The sequence below is a fragment of the Vicia villosa genome, unplaced genomic scaffold (assembly GCF_029867415.1).
Source record: "Vicia villosa cultivar HV-30 ecotype Madison, WI unplaced genomic scaffold, Vvil1.0 ctg.001801F_1_1, whole genome shotgun sequence".
NCBI classification, from domain to species: domain Eukaryota; kingdom Viridiplantae; phylum Streptophyta; class Magnoliopsida; order Fabales; family Fabaceae; genus Vicia; species Vicia villosa.
The window spans coordinates 410001-434233 of NW_026705734.1; the positions used below are offsets into that span (position 1 = coordinate 410001).

At 33.3% G+C, this 24233-nt stretch overlaps 2 protein-coding genes across 2 annotated transcripts; both read left to right on the plus strand.

The window, feature by feature from the left end:
- Positions 1-668: 668 nt before the first annotated feature.
- On the plus strand, positions 669-3831 carry LOC131636686 (polyol transporter 5-like). The gene is made up of 3 exons (XM_058907306.1): positions 669-1068; positions 1431-1949; positions 2733-3831. The coding sequence occupies exons 1-3, from the start codon at positions 882-884 to the stop codon at positions 3536-3538; spliced, it is 1512 nt and encodes a 503-aa protein (XP_058763289.1). The 5' UTR covers positions 669-881; the 3' UTR covers positions 3539-3831.
- A 13459-nt stretch (positions 3832-17290) lies between these two features.
- LOC131636665 (uncharacterized) lies at positions 17291-18266 on the plus strand. Its single transcript, XM_058907278.1, has one exon. It carries the CDS (start codon positions 17472-17474, stop codon positions 17988-17990), a length of 519 nt encoding a protein of 172 aa, XP_058763261.1. The 5' UTR covers positions 17291-17471; the 3' UTR covers positions 17991-18266.
- The last annotated feature ends 5967 nt before the right edge of the window (positions 18267-24233 follow it).

Sequence of the window (24233 nt, forward strand, 5' to 3'; positions counted from 1 at the left end):
TATGACTTTCTTAAATAATTAAACTTAATAGTTTAAAGTTTTATAAATTAACATAAATATTAAATAATTATATATATGAGAAGATGACCTTCTTGAAATAATTAAATTTAATAGTTTAAAATTTTATAAATCAACATAAATATTAAATAATTGAATATATATATATATATATATATATATATATATATATATATATATATATATATATATATATTATATTTTATTGATTTTGAATTATTTAAAAATTCAAGACCGAAATTTCAACTAGAGTAAACTTATGATAAGTTTTAAAATATAAACTTTCTTTTAGAAAAAAAACGCTAAAAAGGAAAACGAATGATTCCCAATTATAATTGAAATGTTTAATAAAATATCAATTTACCATTTTGCTATATTACTTTTTAATTTTATATTTAAATCATTTTCTATTATTAAGAATATAAAAATTGAATATGAACATTAAACAATTAACAATACTTAGAATATTCGAATAAAAAAAAAGAAGAGAAATTTAGAAAATAAGACAGCAAATTATCAACCTTAAACAAAAATCAACAATAGTTAAAAAAACAAAACAATAAAAAAAACAAAATGAGTTGTGAGATAAATTTGGGGAAGTGAATAGCTGGCCGCATTAAACACGTGTGGTCGTGTTCCTGTCATCCTGGATTCATCCTATAAAAGAAAAAAAAAACATAATTCAAAAACCCAATAATTTTGGTCAATTACCCATAGGTTATGCATTCATATTTTTATATTAATATTTATCATTATCAAATTTTCACCAGATTATTAAATTCTACCTGATTTTTATTATGTGTCTTGTCCTATAAATTTTCAAAAAGCCATTTTCGATTTTTCTACATTTCTTCAATTCTGCCATGGATGAGATGAACAAGCAGGATTGTCATTATGAACCACTTCCTGGTTCAGATTCAAAAGCTGATCAAAGTAATAATGATGCAAATGAAGGTCCTAGCTCTCAGAAAAGTAAAGTTCATCATCTCAATAAATATGCACTTGCTGGTGCTATTTTGGCTTCCACAAATTCAATTCTCTTAGGCTATGGTAAGTTTCATTTTTCTAGTTCAATATTTTAATTTCTTGAAAAAAATTAATTTTTTGAACAAACCCACCAAGAATTTATGAATGAAAAATGAAATGATATACTTAAAGATTGATTTTTTATGAAAAGATTCATAAGGGTCATTTTTATTTGTGAAAAAAATTTGTTTTTTTATGATAAGATTCAAAAGGGTCATTTTTATTTGTGAAAAAAAATTGATTATTTATGAAAAGTTTCATAAGGGTCATTTAAATTTGTGAAAAAAAATGTGATTTTTTATGAAAAGTTTCATATGGGTCTTTTTATTTTTTTGAAAAAAATTGATTTTTGATGGAAAAAGTTAATTTTTTTTTGAATTTTGCAGATATTGGTGTGATGAGTGGTGCTGTGATATTCATAAGAGAAGATTTTAAGATATCATCAATTCAAGTAGAAATTCTAGTTGGTTGTTTAAATGTTTGTTCATTGATTGGATCTTTGGCATCTGGAAAAACTTCTGATATGATTGGAAGAAGGTACACAATAATGATAGCAGCAGCAACATTTTTCATAGGTGCATTGGTAATGGGATTGGCACCATCCTATACATTCTTAATGGTTGGTCGTGTAATTGCTGGCATTGGTGTTGGTTATTCTCTAATGATTTCACCTGTTTATGTTGCTGAACTTTCACCTGATCTTACAAGAGGGTTCTTAACTTCACTTCCTGAGGTTTTCATAAGTTTTGGGATTTTGCTTGGTTATGTCTCAAACTATGCTCTTTCATCTCTTCCAGTTGGGTTGAATTGGAGAATCATGCTTGGTCTTGCTGCATTGCCTGCTGTTTTTGTAGCTCTTGGTGTTTTGGCAATGCCGGAATCGCCTAGGTGGCTTATAATGAAAGGTAATTTTTATCATGATTCATAGTTGAACCAAACCGAACGGTCAAATCAAACAGAATCGCGTTAAAAAGCCAAAACTTTGATGGAAGTTCACTTATCGAATTGAACAAGTTTGGTTCAATTCTTGAACTATCTATCGTAGTTGAAATTTTTCAACGCATTTTTGTTTGATTAATGACTCGGTTTTTGGTTTTTTTTTACACTTTTGATATTCAACTTGTTTGATTTTTAGTTTTTTTTAGTAGTACTAATATTAGTTAGTAATAGAAATTTTGTTTCACAAAAAATAAGTTTAGTTTCTTTTTTGCAAAACAATTTCGGTTTGAAAATAGAGAACCAATCTACTAAATCTTTATTCTAGTTCGGTTTTAGATGAACCGTTAACATTTCGTTCTATGATGATAAAGTTTGGTTAGAGTTTCTTCTCGAATCAAACCATGAATAGTCTTACTCATAGTCATTGATAAACCGAATTGTTTTAATGATTAGGTTTGGTTAGGACATCTTCCTAAACCAAACCATGAATCGTCCTATTCATAGTCATTGATACTGAGGTGGTCGATCGAGCGATTGTGATACCTTTTTATAATGAACCGTAGTATTTATATATAAACTATACTCGAGAAATCATAAATTTGAAATTATAATATAAAGAAACTAAAAAAAAAAAACTCCGCGGTTGGAGATATAGACACAATTGACTGAACTTCATTACTAAACAATGTTTTTCTTTGTTCGCGTTTCATGATCTTTAACCTTTTGAACCGATGTTGTTGTTCTAACAGGTAGATATGAAGAAGCAAAACAAGTTTTGATTAGAACATCAGAAAGCAAAGGTGAAGCTGAATATAGATTTTCAGAAATTTCACAAGCTGCTATAAATTCCAAAACCTTTTCTACGAGTAGACAAGGGGTGTGGAAGGAATTGCTAATTTCACCTTCACGTCCCGTCTTAAGAATCCTCATAGCTGCTATTGGTGTTAATTTCTTCATGCAAGCTTCTGGAAATGATGCTGTAATTTACTACAGTCCACAAGTTTTCAGAGAAGCTGGAATTCAAGGTGAGAAGCAGCTTTTTGGTGTGACAATCATCATGGGAATAGCAAAAACATGTTTTGTTTTTGTTTCAGCTTTAGTATTAGACAAATTTGGAAGAAGGCCCATGTTGTTGTTGGGCTCATTAGGTATGGCAGTTTCATTATTTGGGCTTGGATTGGGCTGCACTTTTCTACAAAACTCAGATGAAAAGCCCGCATGGGCTATTTCATTGTGTGTCATTGCGGTTTGTGCTACGGTTTCATTCTTTTCTATTGGGCTTGGGCCTACAACTTGGGTCTATTCGTCGGAGATTTTTCCTATGAGGTTAAGGGCCCAAGGTACAAGTTTGGCGATTTCGGTGAACCGTTTGGTTAGTGGTATTGTGTCTATGTCATTTCTTAGTATCTCTGAGGAAATAACCTTTGGGGGTATGTTTTTTGTGCTTGGGGGTATAATGGTTGTTGCTACAATTTTCTTTTATTATTTTTTACCAGAAACTAATGGTAAAAGCTTAGAAGAGATTGAAGCTTTGTTTGAAGATGAATTACATTGAGTTTTGTAGTAGGTTTCAAGAATGGTAAAATTGGTTTTGTTGTGTTTTTTTAGGCAAAAAAAAAATGGTTTTATTGTTGTTAAAGGTGGCTTGATTGGTTTGATATATTGTATCACATAGATTGCTTGGAATTTGGTGCTTCCAAGTTTCAATACATAGAGAAAAAAAATTACATTTTGGGTATTTGATGAAAGGAATTTGGTGCTTCCAAGTTTCAATATATAAAGAAAATTACATTTTGGGTATTTGATGCAAGCAGAATATAAAGATCATATGATATGATAAGAAATTGATTAAGGATATGATATGATGTTGATTCTATTATGTGTTTGATATTATAATTTTATGTATTTCATACACATTTAATAGTGACTGGATAAACTATATAATATATCTAAATTTAATAAAATTAATTTTAGAAAATGAGATGCTAATAGTTTCAGCAAAGCAACAAAGGGTAGTTGCATCATGATTTCAGTCAAGGGCGACACCATCCGCATCACACTTAATCTAATCAAAGGAAGGAAAACACCACAAAACATTAGAGATTTTAGAACTCTAGGGAAGCTTTGGCTGAATTTTAAAAACTTAAAAATGGTGAACTCAATTATGGAGTTCAAATAGCACAAAATTCATTTTATAACAAAACAATGAGACTCAGACAGACTGGCCATGAATTGGAAAACTTTATTCATACTAAAAGTGTAACACCCCTCTAAACTCACAAGTAATTTGCATATAATTTACGAAAAAATAAATCAAATAAAAATCACCAACTCAAAGATGTCACACTTCACATAAAACATCATAACAGATCCGGCTCTGTAACACGGGTTACATCAATTCAACACACACATATCAGGTTATAATTCAACCTTTTAATTAAAATATTGCAACGTATTTACCGTCACAGAATAAAATTCTTCATAAACAAAACTCATAATAATTCAGTCTCATCACAAATTGGATTCAAAGACCGTTTTGAACATCGAAAACCTCATGAAAGAAGTTAATCAAAATATAGTAGTTATTCGCAAAACTAGCGTTCCCGACCCGTTGTTATATCAGAGCAAGACACCAATATTAAAATGAAACTAATAAAACACTCTGAAGCAATCTTCAACGCTTCTACAAACTACTCCTGATCACCTGCGCGTTACCCACGTGAAGGCAACATTCAAACAGAAATGGTGAGTAATCACAATTCATGATAAAAGATATAAGGAAAAGATTAGTATCTACAACCAACATTATCATATAATAACACAAATCATTCGTCAACACATCGTACTCACCGATACATCATAATAGCACATATGCATCTTTTATAATCAAAACATCATATAATTGCATAGTTCTCAATTATCGTCACATCATAACTCATGAACAAAACTCATGCAATGTCACATAGGATGTTAATGCAACAACACAAACTCAATGCATGTGGTACCAAAAATTATGAACACCTGGTTCATCACCCTCCAAAGATCCCCACCATAGGATCGATTCTCTCTTGGAACCGGAGCACATCACAAAACACACTCAATCCACACAATAAGATTGAAACTCGTCATAGACGGACCACCGTCAAAAAATGCTACGAATGTATAATGCTAGTCAATTGCATCATCATTCACGTAATCATCACATATCATGTATACATATTAAACACGTACAACATTAAAACATCATAACAACAACATCATAGCAACTTCACCGCATCATAAAATTCATCATTAAAAACAGAACAATATTGGCATACTAAATATACATTAATTTAATTTTTACATATAGGCACGAGAATCATGCATCAAATAACTTACATAATTCTATCATATTGTAGATCTATGCGTCATCTTCCCAACGCTTTGAATGACGCATCAAACCGAGTCTTGAAACTCAAGTTATGATATTTTGAAAAAATGTTGTCTGAATGCTCGCCTCGACCTCTCCCGACGCTAGGAGCACTCTACTTGCTACCTCCTCGCCCGGAAAAATGAGCAATTCTGGTTTCCTCGTTGCTTCATTCGCCCGGCGACGCTGGGGCGAAATCCCCCCATACATTTTCCAGGGGCTTAATTTTCTCCCTCGCCGCTAGCTCACCTGACGATGCTGGAGCGAGTGGCTCGCCCCAAGCTCGCGCCTGACTCGCACGATGAAACTCGTGATTTCATAAACTCCTTTGTTGCAATTCGCTGCTATTCCAAGCCTTATCAAACTCAATTCTAGACACCATACTCATTCTAAAACTCATTATAAACATCATATATCACGTATTAACATCAAAACACATCATCATATCATTATGGATGTAAATCATACTATACAAACATCATCATCAACAATTTCATCATACTTTTTATTAAATCATCATACTAGACAAAAACCTACCATTACCTTAACCAGATATCAATCATAATAACTCCAATTACACCCCTTACCTCGAATTCCTAGCAATCAACCTTTTTCTTCGTGTTCTATGGAAATTTCTCCTTGGTTCTTTGTGTCATAGCTCTCATTTCACGTCTTCTCTCTATTCCATGATCATACAAAATGAACCCCATCTCTCTTATTTTCTATTTTTACTTTATTACCCCTTAAACCCTTTCTATATTAGTCCTCTTACGCCCTTATTCATGTTCTCACCTTAAAAATCTAATTTTATTATTTATTATTATCATTATTACTATTATTATTATTATTATAACTATAATTAATATAAAACAATTATTTAAATCTAAATAATTCTAATTACCGATTATCTCCCACTAATGCCCCACATATATCATCATACCTCACACAAATTCACAGCAAATTAAAAACAATCAATTAAATAATTAAATCTAAATTTTAGGGTGTTACAAAAAGCAATGACAGGCTTTATGAGGATTAAATACTAAAGGTCCCTAACCATTGATCTATATTGATGAGGATCTGGAAGAGTTGATCATGCTTGCTCCATTTGCTAGTACTCAGCATAGTAGTGACAACATTTGCATTGCACATTTTGGGTGGAATGAGTAAGTCCCGTATGTATTTGGTCTGAGTAATAAGCATTCCACAAGTGGAAGATGCTTGATTTTAATGCCTAAGGATGTCTTCAACATAAACCAAAGCATACATAGTGAAGCCTTGATGAGAGTAGCTGAATAACGAGTGATCACACTTCCTATGACGAAAGCCAATTTGAATCATTACTTGAGCTAATTTTTCATACCGGGGCATTGGAAATTGCTTAAGCCCATAGATTGCTTTGTTCAATTGTAAACCAAGGTGGAATTCTGCTTTACAAATCCAGGTGGTTGAGACATATAGACTTCTTCTTGAAGAGAGCCATTGAAAAAGGCATTATTGATGTCAATTTGTTAAAGTTCCCATTTGTTGGTTAGAGCAAGAGTTAAAATAACTCTGATTGTGGCTTCACAACTCAAGAGAAAGTCTCATTGAAATCAAAGACAAATGGTTGATGGTAGCATTTGGCTACAAGTATTTCTTTTGTTCACTGTACCATCAGAGTTCTCCTTAATCTTGAAAGCCCACTTGCAACTAGTAATTTTTCTGTAAGGTGGGAGAAAAGTGAGAATCCGAGTCTGATTGGCCAAAAGAGTGTCATATTCAAGTTTCATAACATGACTTAGGTTGAGATAAAGCTTGATTGACTGGTTGTGGTTCCACATGTGTGAGAAAGGTTTTAGGCTTAGAGTGACCAGTTTTGGCCCTTGTTAATATATGATGGTCATTGATATGTAGGATTTTAAGGTGTGAGGAGTTATGGATAGAGGGTGAAATAAACTCCTTAGGCCAATTGGTAATAGTATGGAGCTATGGTCCAGGACCAATAGTTGAATGTGAAAGGAAAGTTATGTCAAGAGAAGTAATTTCAAGGATAGGTTGAGGCAGTTGAGTACGAATGTTTGAGGTACTTTGGTGAATGCTATGTTAAAGTACTTGGTCAGAACTAGGACTTGATCTATTAATTGATGATTGGACAGATGATAGGATATCCTGCGGAGTTTGAGTAGAATGGGCATTGTCCATTGGATTTGTGACATATATATTGGATGGTTGGTGAGAGGAAAATTTAGGAAGTGTGAGTTACTTGGGTTGAACACTAGATTGGCTTAAAGAGTTGGATTCACATTGAAACATAGCATGTAAAGGAAAGTGATGCTCATGAAAAACCACATCTTTAGAAATAAACAGTTATCTAGATTTTCTAAGACACTTAAAATCTTTGTGTTGAGAAGAGACTCCTAAATACACATACCTTTTGCTTGTGAATTCTAGTTTTTGTTTATTATAAGGTCTTGTAAAAAGAAAGCAAGGTCATTCAAATACTTTCATAGACTGGTAATTAGGTAACATGTGATAAAAGGCATGAAATGGGGAGTGAAATTTGGTCAAGTCAACTGTAGGTAGCCTATTGATGATGTGCACTTAGATCGCAAAGCTATGATCCAAAAACTTGGTGGGAACGGAAGAATGAGATAACAAAGTGAGCCTTATTTTCATAATGTGTCTATGCTTTCTTTCCAATGTGCCATTTTGGTGAGAAGTGTTAAGGAAATTCGATCTATGTGATATGTCTATTTTAAAGAGATATTTAGTGAAAGGTCTAAACTCTCCCCATAATCAGATTGTAATGGCTTGACATTGGTATTAATTTGAGTTTTGACAATGCTGAGAAATAGTTTCAAAGAATGTAGGGCCTCTGACTTCCAATGCATGAAATATATCCAAGTGTACTTTATGTAGGCATCTACAAAATGCAATATAGTAATGAAATCTTGAAATTGATGGATGGTGTGTGTGCATGGTCCCAAAGGTGAACATGTACAACTTCAAATGGAGCGATGTATATAATGGCAGGCAAAGGAGCATGTACTCTATGGGATTTTCCTAAGCATCAAAATTTATAAAATAAAGTAATTTCTTTATTTGAGATATTGACATTACAATGTCTTAAAACAAGTCTAATATCAGGAAAATGAGCATGACCTAACCTATAATGCCATAAGGACCTTGTGTTAGGCTTATTAGACCCATAAATGATAGAACAAGAAATAAAATTGACATTTTTATGTAAAGAAAAGGAATATCTGGGACTCATAGAAGATGTCCTTGAAGGATCCACTAGCAATTGTGGAAAGCAGTATAAGCCACTTGAGTCAAGGTAGTCTTTAAGAAGTATGAGCTTAGAAACTTGAGATCTTCAGACACTTCAGACACTTTTCCTTCGATGCGATCTTGTTCAGATTTAAACTTTTGTGGAATTTGAGGATTCACCACGATCTTGTACAATCTTTGAGTGCGGTTGACACCTTTAACTTGTTGATTTCACATAAGGTAATTGGTGTCTTGAAGTTTGATTGAAAGCTTAGGACCAAAGTGATGCAAAGAAGATGAATTAGAAGCATTAATTGTGGTTACTTGAGAATTCAGAGCTAAGCTCCCAATTATTGCAGTTTGAGTTAATTTAGCCATGGTGATGAGTGAAATGACAAAGAAGATGAAGATGGAGTCTTTAAAACTTGTGAAAAGTTGGTTACAATCGAATGAGAATTAGTTATAGAGCATAAGGGGTCGAACTAAGTGAATGACATCACAATAGAATTATGGAAACTTTATTAATGAGTAATGAGTTGAGATTACAATTCATGATATTCTCATACTTAGAGGAGTATAATCACGGAGGTAATGGTAAAGTTTACGTCACCGTACAAACATCTAGAGCTGTCAAAATAGGCTAGTCCATAAGGGCTGGCCCGCCAGGCCCGAAAAATCATAGGACGGGCCTTAAAATTAGAGGCCATATTTTTTAGGGCCTTATTACCCAGCCCTGAAAAGTCCGCTACCCATTAGGACTAGCCCATATGGGCTGTGGATAGCGCACTGCCCGCATAATTATAAATTTTAAAAAATATATTAACATTTATATTATCTTACTCCAAAATAGCATATTGATTTTTCTCACTTCACAAAATTTTATCTCTATTCTATTTAATCTTTCTCTTTTAAATATTAAACATTAGTATAAGCAACATTTTTTATCGTATATATTAGTTTTTCTTTTATAATAAATATTCAAGTATTATTTTATACAATTTAGACATATATTGTATTTAGAAACACATTATGTATTTATAAGGAATTAAATAGTACTTAAAAATATATTATATTTAAAACAATATAATTTTTAATTTTATTTATAATAAATATTATGGAGTTTTTATTTTTATTTTTTTAAATAAAAAAAGTCCATTTAGAGCCGGGTTCGGGTAATAAATCTAGAGCTTATATTACACAAGACCTTTTTGGCCCAATCCTAAAAAGTTCAGAATCTGCCAGAATCTATCCGTTTAGGTTGAATAGCCCATTTTAACAACTCTAAATTCTTATGGTGATCAATGATTACCAGCCTATTGATACATGTGTTAGAGTGTATAACATAATCTGGAACTATTATTTTAATACTTAACAACTTGCCTACAAAACTTAACCAATCTTGTAATAACAAAATTAACATTAAAATACTAATATATATATATATATATATATATATATATATATATATATATATATATATATATATATATATATATATATATATATATAAATTTATAGAGAATAAACTAATATATTCACATAGATCAATTATATATAAACTAACTTGTGTTTGACACGAGTCTTTTATGGCCAGTATGCTTATATACTAAAGGTTGGAGAAGTTAATAAAAAATAATATTTGTAGTCTAAAGTAATTATATACTTATAATTGAGATTTATATAAACCTCATACCATTAACCAACTCAAAAGAAAAGTTTGAGATAGAAAGTGACATGTATGCCTAAGTGCAATTAATCTATCAATCTTTTTTAAAGGTAATTATCTATCCTAAACGTGGCAATTAAGCACGAGTTCACCACTGCATAATAGTAATTAACATCGTATATATCAATATGTTACTAAATTCCTTGCTTGTTTTGTAGATTAGGCTCTCTTATTTACATCCTTATCAAATTTGGTGTATTGTTAGTTAGTCTTGCTCAATCATCTATCACTATATAATTACTTAGTTACTAATGACTACGTAGTTTCTTTGTATACTACTGTATTCCTCATTGAAATATCCAATTGAACTATAATCAAACTAGTACTATTTTGTTGAGTTGGAAAAAAAAAATACAGTGAAATCATGGGTCCACAAAATTCTGTAAAATAGCTGGACTAATAAGATAGATTAACGAATAATAAGACCACACATGTCAAAGACCAGAAATAATGGGGATGATCCTCACTGTAAATGTTCAGTTTTATTTTATTTATATATTAAAAGCATATGAATAGAGCCACTTGTTGTTATGAACATGGAATTTGTTTCAATAATTTGTGGAGATTAAATTGTACACAACATTGGTGTCTAACATTAAGGTGGTTACTATTTACATTTCCATGAACTTTTTCTGTTCCTTTCACACACAAAAATCAACTTTCTCTGATCTGGAAAAAGTTGTATTTGGCCCATAGGTCAAAGCGCTTATCAAATCAATGAATAAACCAAATAACCAATATATCAATGTGTTTAGTTTTAAGGTAACAAAAATTGATTATGATTAAAACTGAGTTGGTTATATATATATATATATATATATATATATATATATATATATATATATATATATATATATATATATATATATATATATATATATATATATATAATCTATACTCAATAGTTATAATTTTTATTACGTGTTTGGTTCTATTTTAAAAGACTTAAAATTGATTATACATCTTTAAAATTGATTCTATTTGAAAATATAATTCATAACTTTTAAATTTAACAAAGATTTTTAAATCAAATTTCCAATTCAACTTATTTTTGAATGAATATATTCAATCATATATAAATCACTTTATCATCCACTCACTATTGATTTGAATGTTAGTTTCTTGCAAGTTGCTTCTACTTTTTTTTATCATGTGGCATTATATATAATTCTATCCCATTTAAGTTTATTGGAATATCGGTTGGAGCAAACCCTAAAAGGAGGACGACGTGGCCACCAATAGTGGATAAAATTTGAAATCGGATTTTAGAATGGAAAAGCATGATGCTTTCTATAGAGGGTTGTGTGGTGCTATTAAATTCTATGTTGAGTTCATTTCCAATTTACTTCTTTTCTTTCTACAAAAAACTGAAGACTATTCTACTTGAAATTGAAAAGATCCAATGTTCTTTTTTATGGGGATGGGTTGAAGAGAAGAGGATAATTTGTTGTTTTAGATGCGATAAGTTGTGCAGGTCGAATGCAAAAGGTGGCTTGGGATTCCATAATTGTGAGAGGTTCAACTTGGCTTTGTTGAGTACATGGAAGTGGAGGATCCTCAACGAAACTAAGGTTGTGTGGTATGATTTCCCGTCTATTATATATATGGTGATATTAAGGAAAAAATCTTATATGCATTTGGTGTAGCAAACATTATAAATAATTCTATTTGGTAGAGGGATTTGAGGCATTTAGGTGGGTGTAGGATAGATGATCAAAATTGATTTACTGATTGTATTTCAGACAGGTTGGGTAATGGCATATTCATTGATTTTTGGAAAGATATATGGTTATACTCTGAGCCCGTGAGAAGTTTGTTTCCTAGATTATTTTTGCGCAAGTCTCAAGGTTTGCCAAAAATGGATGAAAATGGTTGGTGGATTAATGATGATTGGATTGGAATTTAGGGTTAAACTCTAATGATCTCTAGGATGAGGAAGTCCAAGAATTGGATGGTTTATTGAACATTTTGTTGGCTTTTCAACCAAAACATGATATGAAAGATGGTTACGTTCGGTGGAGGAATCCTAAAAGTTTTTCAGTTAAAACTAGCTTCAATAGATCGAAAAAATCTATTATATAGGTTTTTTTTGGAGGAAATTGTTTGTAGAGAATTGCATGGTTTATAGATATCAAATATTCTATGTACGATTCAATTATTCAAGTGGAGATTATTGCAAAACAAGCTTTCAATTAGAGTTGAACTCGCAAAAAGAGGGATCATTAGTGGAAGGCATAACTTATTTTGTCCAATGTGTCGTGGTTTAGAAGAGATCTTTGTGCATCTGTTTTTTAATGTTCATTTGCAATATATGTTTTAACGGAGGTGTTTAGTTGGACTAGCTTGCAGAAGGGAGGAGACATGGATTCGATGGTGAACTATTTAAAGTGGTTTAGACAATCTTTAAAGGGAAGAAAGAAGAACCTTCAAACTCTAATTTGGATTGTTGTTTGTTGGTCCGTTTAATTGGAAATAAATGAAAATCTGTTTAAAGGAAGCGTGTAGGGTGTGAAAGAAGTTGTTAGAGTGTCTAAGTCTCTGTCTTAGGATTGATTAATAGCTAGGCACAAAGGGCTTGTAATTTACAGTTGGTGGAACTGGGGTGTTAGGCTAATAAATTGTTTGTCTAAGGATTTGGTTGCTTGCGAATCTTTTCATAAGCTTGTTTGGGTTTTGTTAGCATGTGTTTGTAGGATCACCCGTTTGTAATTTGGATTGAGTATCCATTATACTCATTATTACTTAATCTTTGAGGATTGTTATTTTGACACTAGAAAAGTGACCCCAATTACTTACACCGTAGAAAATACTGCATATGAATGTGTTTCTTTGTGTTAGAAGAAAGAAAGAAAGAAAAATTATTAAACAATTAAAAAATCAAAATTGTATAATGCTACGGTGTAAGTGTTACTAAATGTGTAAGAATATCATTTCTCTTAATCTTTTATTTATTCAAAAAAAATTAAAATAATTTTATGGAATCAATTCATTCAAAATTAATTTTTGTTACATTAGAGCCAAACACACTCTTAGTTTTATGTTAAAATCAATTTTATTTGAGAGTAAATAAAAACTTTTCTTCATCACTAACTAAATGATCATTACTAAAGGTTTTTTCTTTGGCCACCTCCCTATGGGGGTCACCCCCAGCGAAAATCCCAAAATACCCCTGCTTCGGAAATGAACTTCCGAAGCGCTTTTTTATTTTAAAAAATTTCCTTAATTCAGAAGTGCATCTCCGAAAACACCCCATGGGGGGTGTCTTCGGAGATGAACTTCCGAAAACACCTCATGGGGGGTGTCTTCGGAAATGAACTTCCGAATTATGCAGAAACTGTGTTTTTTTTTATGTTTTTTCATAACAGTCTCGCATTTTAATTAAACGCAAACGCCAAATAAAATAAGCAATAGATAAACTGAAAATACTTATATGATAAATAAACAAAAAAAAAAATACTAATCCGATGAAAATAATATATACAAACCGAAAAAAATAAAAATAGTGTGCTAAAGATACAATCCGATAACAAAAAATATATAAACCCGACCACTACTGGGTGTGCCTAAACCTCTCGCCCTGAGACCTCCTCTGCCGCGTGTATGTCGCCGCACGGTCCGCATCAAGGACGATCATCTCCATCACCGCGACTGCCTCTGGACCGCCCCGCTCCACGATACCTCGATCCAACGCGTCCCGCCCAATCATCGATATCCGCTGGCAGATCGGCATGAGATCAATGGCGTGATCATCCTCGGCCTGCTGGTTCTCCAGGATCTCCTCGTGTGCTGGCCTAGGAGCGCCGGGAATGTCGGGTCTCAGAAGAGGATGTGACACCCGGTAGAACCATGTGACGTATCCCTCCTCACTGTGCCAGTCCTGGGTGACCCGAGTGAGACGGTACTCCAGCGGTACCACATGATCCTCCCAATGCTCCCATATGGCAGTGAGCTGCACTCGGGTCACAGTGTCGGGAGCAGCCTCAAAGGGTGACCTGGGTATCCGCTGCACGAATCCGAACTGACGCATGCACCGCTCAGGGAGATATCGAACCATGATGCCGGTCCCGCATGCCAACCAGCCTGAATATAGAGCAATGCCGTCAAAGGGGACAATCTGAGCGTAGTCGACGAACGGCCTCCAGGTGACGTCGTCGTGCATCGTGCGGTCCAAGTACAGACGGTATGGTCCCACCGCATCGTTCCCCCTCTGGAGAGCGTATCTGGCGGCTCTGGGCATGGCGTCCACGTACGCAGGATCGATGTGAAAGCCGTGGATGCGAGAGAAGTAGGAGATGATCCAGCTCTGAAACAGAAACAAGATAATGTATTAAAATTAAATACGAAACATATATAAATAAATAAATACGATAATGTATTAAAATAAAACGTACCGTAAGTAGTGTGCAGGATCCGACCAACTGCCTCGTCCTCCAGTTGGAGGCCTCATTCAGCTTCTGGTAGAGATATGCCAGAGTAGCTGACCCCCAGTTCCACTGGTGAACGGTATCCAGGTCCATGAAATAGCGGAGGTAGGCCACGTCGACGTACCTGGCACTCTTGTCCACAAAGCATGCAGCGCCTACCACATGCATGTACCAGCACCAGAGAGCGCAGCCGCGTTGGTACTCCCTGAATAGGTCGTTATCCTCCTGCTCGGCCTCGGCCGCCGCGTCCAGGTGGAACTCAAAATAGATGCTCAGTGTAGTGAACCGGACATGAGGCCCACAAGTCGTGACGCACTCAAAGTGAGCAACCTCGTGCGGCAGGCCCAAATAGTGCATCATCCACTCAATGGCCTCGACCCTCTGGATCCTGGAGTGGTGCAACAGCGGCCCCCTAATAGGCAGGTGGAGAAGACACTGGACGTCATGCAAGGTGATCGTCAACTCCCCCACCGGCAAGTGGAAAGAAGACGTCTCCTTGTGCCAGCGCTCCACAAATGCCCCCTGCATGCCGGTGCTGATGGTGGTGTACCCGGTCATGCAGAGCCCGCTAAGCCCTGAACCTCGCACATGGTCGTTAAACCACTGAGCTGCTGGTTTAAACAGACCGAAAATCTTCCTGGAGTGGTGCACCATTTTCAATGGCTCTCTCTCCTGTTACAAAAAAAAAACAAATAAGCGAGAAATAAACGGTAAAATTATAAAAAATGGTGACAAATAAACGGCTAAGTTAAAAAAAATACCTCTCCCTCCTAGATCCGCCGAGCGACGTGATCCTGGTAGTGAATCAGCAGGGAAGTGTCAAAAGGCCCTCCCGGATAGCTATCCACCTCCTACTCCTCCTGCTCCTCCTCCTCCCCGACTGGAGGGTCAACATCCGGTATGACCTCCTCCTCCTCCTCATCCTCATCCTCCTCCTCTCGCTGGCGGGAAGAAGATACCCGAGCCAGCCTACTCCTAGAGCCTGAAGCAGATGAACTCTCCACCAAGTCCTGTGGAACGTGCACACGGCGTCCCCGGCCCCGCCCGCGTGTCGACGCCAGCTGCGCCGCCGCCCGCTCGCGTCTAGCCGACGCAGTCTGGGACTCCCTGCCCTGTCTAATGCGTGCTGGCTGGTTGCCTGACATGTTCCTGTAAACAATCGAAATCGATTAATATGCGAGACAAATGAAAAAACAAAAAAAAATGCACTTCTGATACAGTTCGGAAGTTCATTTCCGAAACTGGGATGGAGGTGTTTTCGGAAATGAACTTCCGAAACACCCCTGCGCAGAGCTTTTCTGCAACCTACAATGGCAGACCCCAAAATCAAACTTTAAACCTATGTCTACACATTCTAAACATCCTAAATACCAGTACCAACCTAACCTAATACATATTTTCTTATTTGTAAACACCCTAATATCAATTTTAAGCATAGATCTAAAACTCAAAATGCTTACCGATTGAAGAGGTTGGAGTGCTTTTTAATGTAGTATAGGAAGCTTGTTGGAGCCTTTGATGTTGCCTTGGAAGTCTTTTAACAAAATTTCGCCTTTGGTGTTGTTTGATGTTGGATTAGGGTAAATGAATGGGGGAGGGGGAGTGTTCTGCTTAATCTGCAGAACGTGTCTTATTTCGGATGTTCATTTCCGAAATTGTGGTTTCGGAAATGAACTTCCGAAATAAGACAATTTTTTTAAAAAAAAAGGCGCTTTCGGAGATGAACTTCCGAAAACACCTTTTTCATGCAATTCGGAAATTCATTTCCGAAGTCAGGGGTAGTTTGGGTTTTTCACCAGAGGTGAACTAGAAGGTTGGGAGGTTGGCAAAGAAATTTTTTTACTAAAAATTTACACACCCAATTACGAGAGTAAGAGTTCGAAATCGAATGTTGAATTATTCAATCCAACAATATTGTTTTTATTTTTTCCAATTGAACTAAGATTTGGAGACAAATCTTCTTATACAAACTCTTTCTTATACAAATCTTCTTATACATTGCTTTCATCTAAAAAAATGTTGAAGATACATTGCTGTGTTATACCCGTTAGGTCATTGTTCAGTCACGTGTTACTGGGGCAATGTTCAACTTGTAAAGTATATGCTACTACATTCGATATATATTTTTAAATAGTAAATATTAGTATATTTTAATGTCGCTCCCTAATCATTCAAGTCTTCAAGACTTTTGTGATATAGTATATGTTAAATGAGAAGAAACACTATAACATGATTATTGAATAGTCTTTAGAAGAAAAGACACTAAAAAGTATACAAACAAAATAGTTCAAGAAAGTCCAATTCAACAACCACCCACACCTCTCATTTTCCCAAACAAACTACAACTCACCTACTCCACAATCAAAAGTAAAAGCAACGAAACTAACCAAAAAAAACCAAAAAACTTGTTTTTTAAATATCAAAATAAAAAAATAAACACTCACAATCTTCCAATTTTAGAATTTGTAGGGTCAAGTTTGGAAAAACAAGGACAACTCAACATTTGAGTTTGTGAAAACAAAACAAAAGCGAAGAAAAAACCAAATTCTCTTTAATACCTCCTCTTCTTCAATCACCTCTATCAAGAAAAATCTTCAACAAAATCATCCATCACCATTTATCAAGATTCAGTTCTTGTCGTTTCGATTCGTAGTAGAAAAAATAACCCTCATTACCAATGTTGCTAAGAAGTTCTATTACTACTACCAAGAAGTTCTTCAAAACCACATTAAAGAACTTCAAGTCACTCTTCTCATCCGGCTACCAAAAGCTTCCAAAAAGCACTTCTCCTTATAATCACTTATCTTATTGTGAGGCTTCAAATCATGTCATGGACATAGACATGAACATGAACAATGACAATAAAAATGGTAGCTATACCAAGTTGTCTAATGCAAGCCCTTCCAAGGAGAAAAACCAAGTGAAGAAAAGAGAGGTTTTTGACAAGAAAAACAATGAAAAGAGATTGACCCTTCAAGGAGAAAAGCAAAAAGATTCATCATTTATTTCTAAGGCTATGAAAGAGAGAAGATATTGCATGGTGGAAAAGAAGTTAAGGGAATTGGAGATGTTGGATATGAGCAATGAAGATTATGTGATGGATATTGAAGAAGTTCTTTATTACTATTCAAAACTTACTTCTCCTGCTTATCTTGAAATTGTGGATAGATTCTTCATGGAAATGTACTCAGATTAGTGTGTGAGAGGTTATGATTTTTCACCATCGGTTTAGTCTGATTTGAAGTCAGTTTTGACATTATATCGAATCGTGGTTTTTCCTATCAAATCTATCGTCAATTATCATCGAATCAACTAACGATTGAGGAGTGAGGTTTTGATTTTGTTTATGCTAATTTCTTTAACTTGTTTGTTAGATAGAGTATGATCATTTAACCTTGTTTTTCTTTTTCTTTTTTTGAGTTGATTATCATTGATTTGATATTTGTGGATAATAATTAATTGATGTTTTTGTTTGGTGTGTCTAAACAATTGTGATTTATGATTTATATGTGAAATTCACTTATTTCATTGATGAATGTATGGATTTGGATAAAGATTCAGAATACTTTTTGGAAGTTGCAAATGTTGAACTATAATAGAAAATTTTGATAACTTTGTCAGCTCATTTTTAATCTCAGGCATTTATAAGTTTCACTACCATTTTAAATAATGAAAAGTAAATCAATTTAAAGGTGATCAAGTAATAAAAAAAATAATAAGCACAAAGATTAAATAAACACTGCATATGAATTTGTTTCGATAACTAAAATCAAATGATAACACAACCATTTTTAAGTAGTTGTACTAACCCTTAACAATACGAAAATTAACTATTCATAATGATCTAAGAAAGAAAAATAGATATGAAAATGGACGGATCTAAAAGCCCATTAAGTGTGTGTAGGAGAAAATTTTTCCTTTTGCTTGAATCGAGAGGGAAACATGGTTATGTTTTAGTGGTTAGCCCAATACAACAATTTTGTACGCACTTTAGGTGGCTTGGATCAACTTTAGACACTTGCCCATAATTTATGTAAGAGACATGGTTTGTGTCCTTTTGAGTTATCTTTTCCAGGGCCCAACCCATGTTTCCTCAAGCACGAGGCCTTAGAAAGGGGAAATTGATTAACCTGAGCGTATGTGGCTCCAACCTCTATCACGGTTAAGGATGGTAAACGAGTATGTTTGCCTCCGTTGTCGCTACGCAAAAAAATACCCAGACGTCTAAACGCTCGAAATAGACATTGAGTCGCCATCGAATTTTATTTATTCCTAAGAAAAAAGGAAAATAACGATAAAACCCTAAGAAATGACGATATGATGGTCATAGCAACTAAATATGAGTTTAGAGATTGGTTATGAGGGGAATGTATTAGCACCCCTTACATATGTTATACTCAACGAGAACCATTTAATTAGCTAGGGTGAAATTTTGCCTAAAATTTTGAGTTTCTTCTTATGCTTGATTTTATTTACAAGAAAAATGAATTACATGATTGAAAAATTAGTTTTTTGTTAGTGTGCTCGCCAAGATTTCGAAACCTTGTGGCTACGTATTTCCGGGTGCAATGAGAAATTCAGAGCCTCGTAGTTCGGAGAAAAAAATTTCCTTTGTTGGTTATTTTTAAATGCAAAAATGTTTTGTTTTGCCTTTTTATTGCGTATGTGCAAAAAAGAATATTTGATTTTAGATGCAAAAGGGAATAATCAACTTGGGCAAAGTATACACTAAACCTTCGATCATTCAAAAAAATGAATTTACTTTCATTGTTTTTAATCTAAAGTTATCATAAAAATTATTGCGAGTAATCATTCAGATAAAGCGTACGCTAAGTCCTTGATTACTCGAAAAACGGGTGAACACCCATCTCAAGTTAATTATAAGATAAATTGATTTTTTTTTAAAAAAAAACAAAATTAATATATGTATTTTTAACACCCCAATTCTACCCACGAAATTTAAATAAAACCAAAGTATTAAAATTCACAAAACGAAATAATTGAGGTATCACATATTCATTCTCAAAGACAAATCACCTCGTCGCATAAAGCGGATACATAGCATTCACAAAATACGGAAGAATCGACAACATCAAATAATAGTCTTTAAAATGAATCAACTTCCATAGAAGTGCAATGGAAACTCAATAATTAGTTCAAAGATTCATAGCATCTTAATTCAACAATCAACATTGTTAAAGTGACAATCTCAAAAGATAATTCAAGTATTCGTCAAGACATAACAATCTAAAGACAAGTAAATCAAAGCGTTGTCCCCCCGAGTGCTACGTATCAGAGCGACAATGACTGAAGACCAACTCGGCTAACCTCTCCTCAATGCGAATCACCTGCACGTTGTTGCACCCCAATTTTTGACCTCTGAGATCCCATCATTTTCTAAGTGTTATGATCATTATTGTTATACCCCAAAATTTGCCCGCGTTTTTTTTTCAAAGAGAAGTCAACAGACTTCTGTCTAAAAATTTGGAGTTTTATACAATCTTGGATTTTTATTTCATAAATATCCTGATTTTATGAATACTCAAAATTTTAAATATCCTGATTTTTAAAGATTGGCGTTTATGTATAAAGACTTCTGTCTGCATAGTCCTGAAAAATGCGGACCTGCGATGGTTACACTTCCGATCATCTATTTTCTGTTGTTCATAGCATGGATTATTAATCGTCATTTTTAAAGTTTGTTGTATCTGTCGCTTTCAAATAGTGTACCGTTTATTTTATTTGTCGTACTGTTCATTATATTATGTAATATTTGTACTGTTAGTATTAAATGTTGTACTATCTGTCGTACGGTAGTTTAATTATCAAGATAATATTATGTGTGTTAAATATTTATTTTTCTGTGCATTAAATATTTTTTTTCAAGGTTATTATCGGTAATTTCGTTAGCGTACAATATATTTTATTTATTTATTATGTTTGTGTTTTTCTAACAGCTCAGGTAAATAAATTTTTCACCATTGACTCAACAAAAATAAAAAGAAAAAAAATTAACTTTAACTGTTAAGTTTTCACTTTAACTGTTACGTTAATACCTGGACAGCTAGTTACCAGTCAAACCTGCTATCAGCGCAATTCTCCGTGTTTGTACCATCAGTCAAATCAATTTTTCGCACTTCAAATTTCCAAGATTTTGTTCTAGAAGTCTTCTGATAATCACGTGATCAACAGAGACTCAACACTGCACAAAAATCAGGTACGCCTAACTGTCTCCTACACAAACAGTCCCTAACTAGTTTTTTTGTTTTTTTTCAGGAGAACGAGTTTTTGAGACCTCAAATGGATTTCATGGATCTCCATATGTCTCAAAGTACCACCAGACAAATTTTCAAACTTCGATTCGCTCGGACGCACAGTCAACAGCTCAAACAGTCAACAGACGACCAGTTTGACCGAAAAGTCAACAGACAGTCAAAAATGCAATTTTTTGTCAACATCCATATTTTGTCAAAAGATTCATCATGTGATCAATGGTTGATCATAATTCATCAAGAAAAGTTCAGAAATCGACAAAACTCAAAATTGCAAAATTAGAGTTTTTTACCTAAAAGTCAACCGAACTTTGACCGACCATAACTCTCTCATAATTTATCAGAAAAATTCCAACCAAAGCTCATTCTCAAGGAAATTCAATTCTCTACAACTTTTATGTTGGGACCAAGGTCAAGAAATACTTCCGCCTAAGAGATATAAGCCAAAACATTACAGGTCATTTTCAAAGTCAACAAAAAACAGTTTTTTGTCAAAGCCCATATCATCAAGATAACTTCTCCAAATGCAAAAACGCTTCCAAAGTGGCTTGTAGAGGACATCTTGGGCTTTCCAAAAAGTACAAGAACACTTTCATAGGATCAAAATTGAGGGATATATGCCTTGATGAAGTTGACCTTTTTTGGGAAAATGCATAAAACAAGTAATGACCAAAACTTGATTCTTTTTCAAAAAGGCCAATTCTTTTGTGATTCAATCTTGATTCCCATATGTCTAAAGGGCATCCACGACCCATCCATGATTCATGACATTTTTATTTCATTTTAATTAAATTTTATTCATTTAAAGTTTAATTAAAGTGAGATAATTCAAAGATATTACCAAAGATGCTTATGGTTGCCAATCAAGACCAATTCAAGATGCTTAAAGATATTATTGCAAGATTGAAGAGAATAACACTTGAGTGTTTTAACCATGGTTAAAGAAATGCACTCATTGAAAGAATATTCCATTCTTTTTCCACAAAATTAATCATGACAATTCCAACTTGCAAGGCTTCCATATCAAATCATTTTCCTATAAATAGAACTTCATTTTCTTCATTCAAGAGGAGAAAAAAAAAGGGAGGAGCAAAAGAGAAATAACAACAACAAACACCAAAGCCATAGTTTAAGCATTTTATATTTTTCAAAAGTTTCAAGAAACTTGTAAAAAATCAAGGCTCATTCAAATAGCCACCTTCAATCAATTTCAATCACTCTATTCCACTCTTGGGACATCATAGAGTAAGTACAATGTAATTTTTAATATGTAGTAGTGTTAGGAGTTCATGAATTAAAAACTCCATATTTATGCATATTTTCAATTTCTCAAAAAATGTTTTAATTTTAGTTTTAAGTTGATAAAATGTTTATTTAATTTTTAACATAAAAATATTTTATTTCTTTTCATAATTAATTTATTTTCCTTAATTAATTAGTAATTATGTAAATATTGCTTTTTTTTTAATTTTTTTCAACCAATCAAAAAACTCCAAAAATATTTTCCTTTTAGACTTAGGTTTATATTTTTTATAATCTAATTTTTGACATATAAAATAATATTTTTCTTGTTAAGTTTAATTATTTGTTTAATTAGCTTGTTAATTAACTTAAAATCAATTCCAAAAAAAATCACAAAAAGAATGAATTAAGTTTAATTTGTTTTATATTTATTTTTGTATATTATTTAATATAATTTCTTATCTTTTTCCTTTGTCCCGAATCAGAATAAAAGATCAAATATGGCAGAGATTGTATGCAGTTGATTTAAGATTTTTTTGGAAATTTATCGTGTAGTCGCTATGATTCTATCAAGCTTCTGATAAATTTTCATTAACTTTAAATCCGAGATCATCATTCACTCACCATCGATCTTCACTAACATCGTGAATATACTTGACTAGCTTCAAGATGATTCACGTGCTAACATACTAACAATTGACTTTAATTTCCGCATTTTATTATATTGTTCTTTATATTTCTTGCTTTATGCTTTATTTTATTATTTATTATTTATGTTTCTGTTATTTTTTCTTTGTCCACTTGGACATATTATTTATATTTCTGTTATTTTTTCTTTGTCCATTTGGACATATTATTTATGTTTCTGTTATTTTTTCTTTGTCCATTTGGACATATTATTTATATTTCTGTTATTTTTTCTTTGTCCACTTGGACATATTATTTATATTTCTGTTATTTTTTCTTTGTCCATTTGGACATATTATTTATATTTCTGTTATTTTTTCTTTGTCCATTTGGACATATTATTTATGTTTCTGTTATTTTTTCTTTGTCCATTTGGACATATTATTTATATTTCTGCTATTTTTTCTTTGTCCACTTGGACATATTATTTATATTTCTGTTATTTTTTCTTTGTCCATTTGGACATATTATTTATATTTCTGCTATTTTTTCTTTGTCCATTTGGACCTTTTATTTATATTTCTGCTATTTTTTCTTTGTCCATTTGGACATATTATTTATATTTCTGCTATTTTTCTTTGTCCACTTGGACATATTATTTATGTTTTCGCTATTTTTCTTTGTCCATTTGGACATATTATTTATGTTTCCGCTATTTTTCTTTGTCCATTTGGACATATTATTTATGTTTCCGCTATTTTCTCTTTGTCCATTTGGACATATTATTTATGCTTCCGCTATTTTCTCTTTGTCCATTTGGACATATTATTTATGCTTCCGCTATTTTTTCTTTGTCCATTTGGACGCATTGTTTATGTTTCCGTCATCTTCACTTCTTCTATTTTTAAATCAAAAGTGAGCTAAGCAATTAAGAGCCCATGGATAACCATGGATACAAAGGGTGCTTAAAACCTTTCCCTTTGTATAACCAACCCCCCGAACCCAAAATATGTCAAAAGGTCTTTTTTCTGTTCTTTTATGCCTTTCCTATTTGGATAAAATAAAAGTCGGTGGCGACTCTTGCAAAAAATAAAAAAAATATCAAAGACAAAAAAGAGCAAGGAGTCAGTTCGCCTCAAAAAACCGAGTTACACACGTTACCAATACAAAGGCAACGGCGAAACAAAGAAAGGGTGAGATATCAATTCATATAATTGAGCATATGATAAAATGTATATCAGAAACTAGACATATTCGGCTAATCGCATTTACAAAAATTGATATCCTCATATTATTCG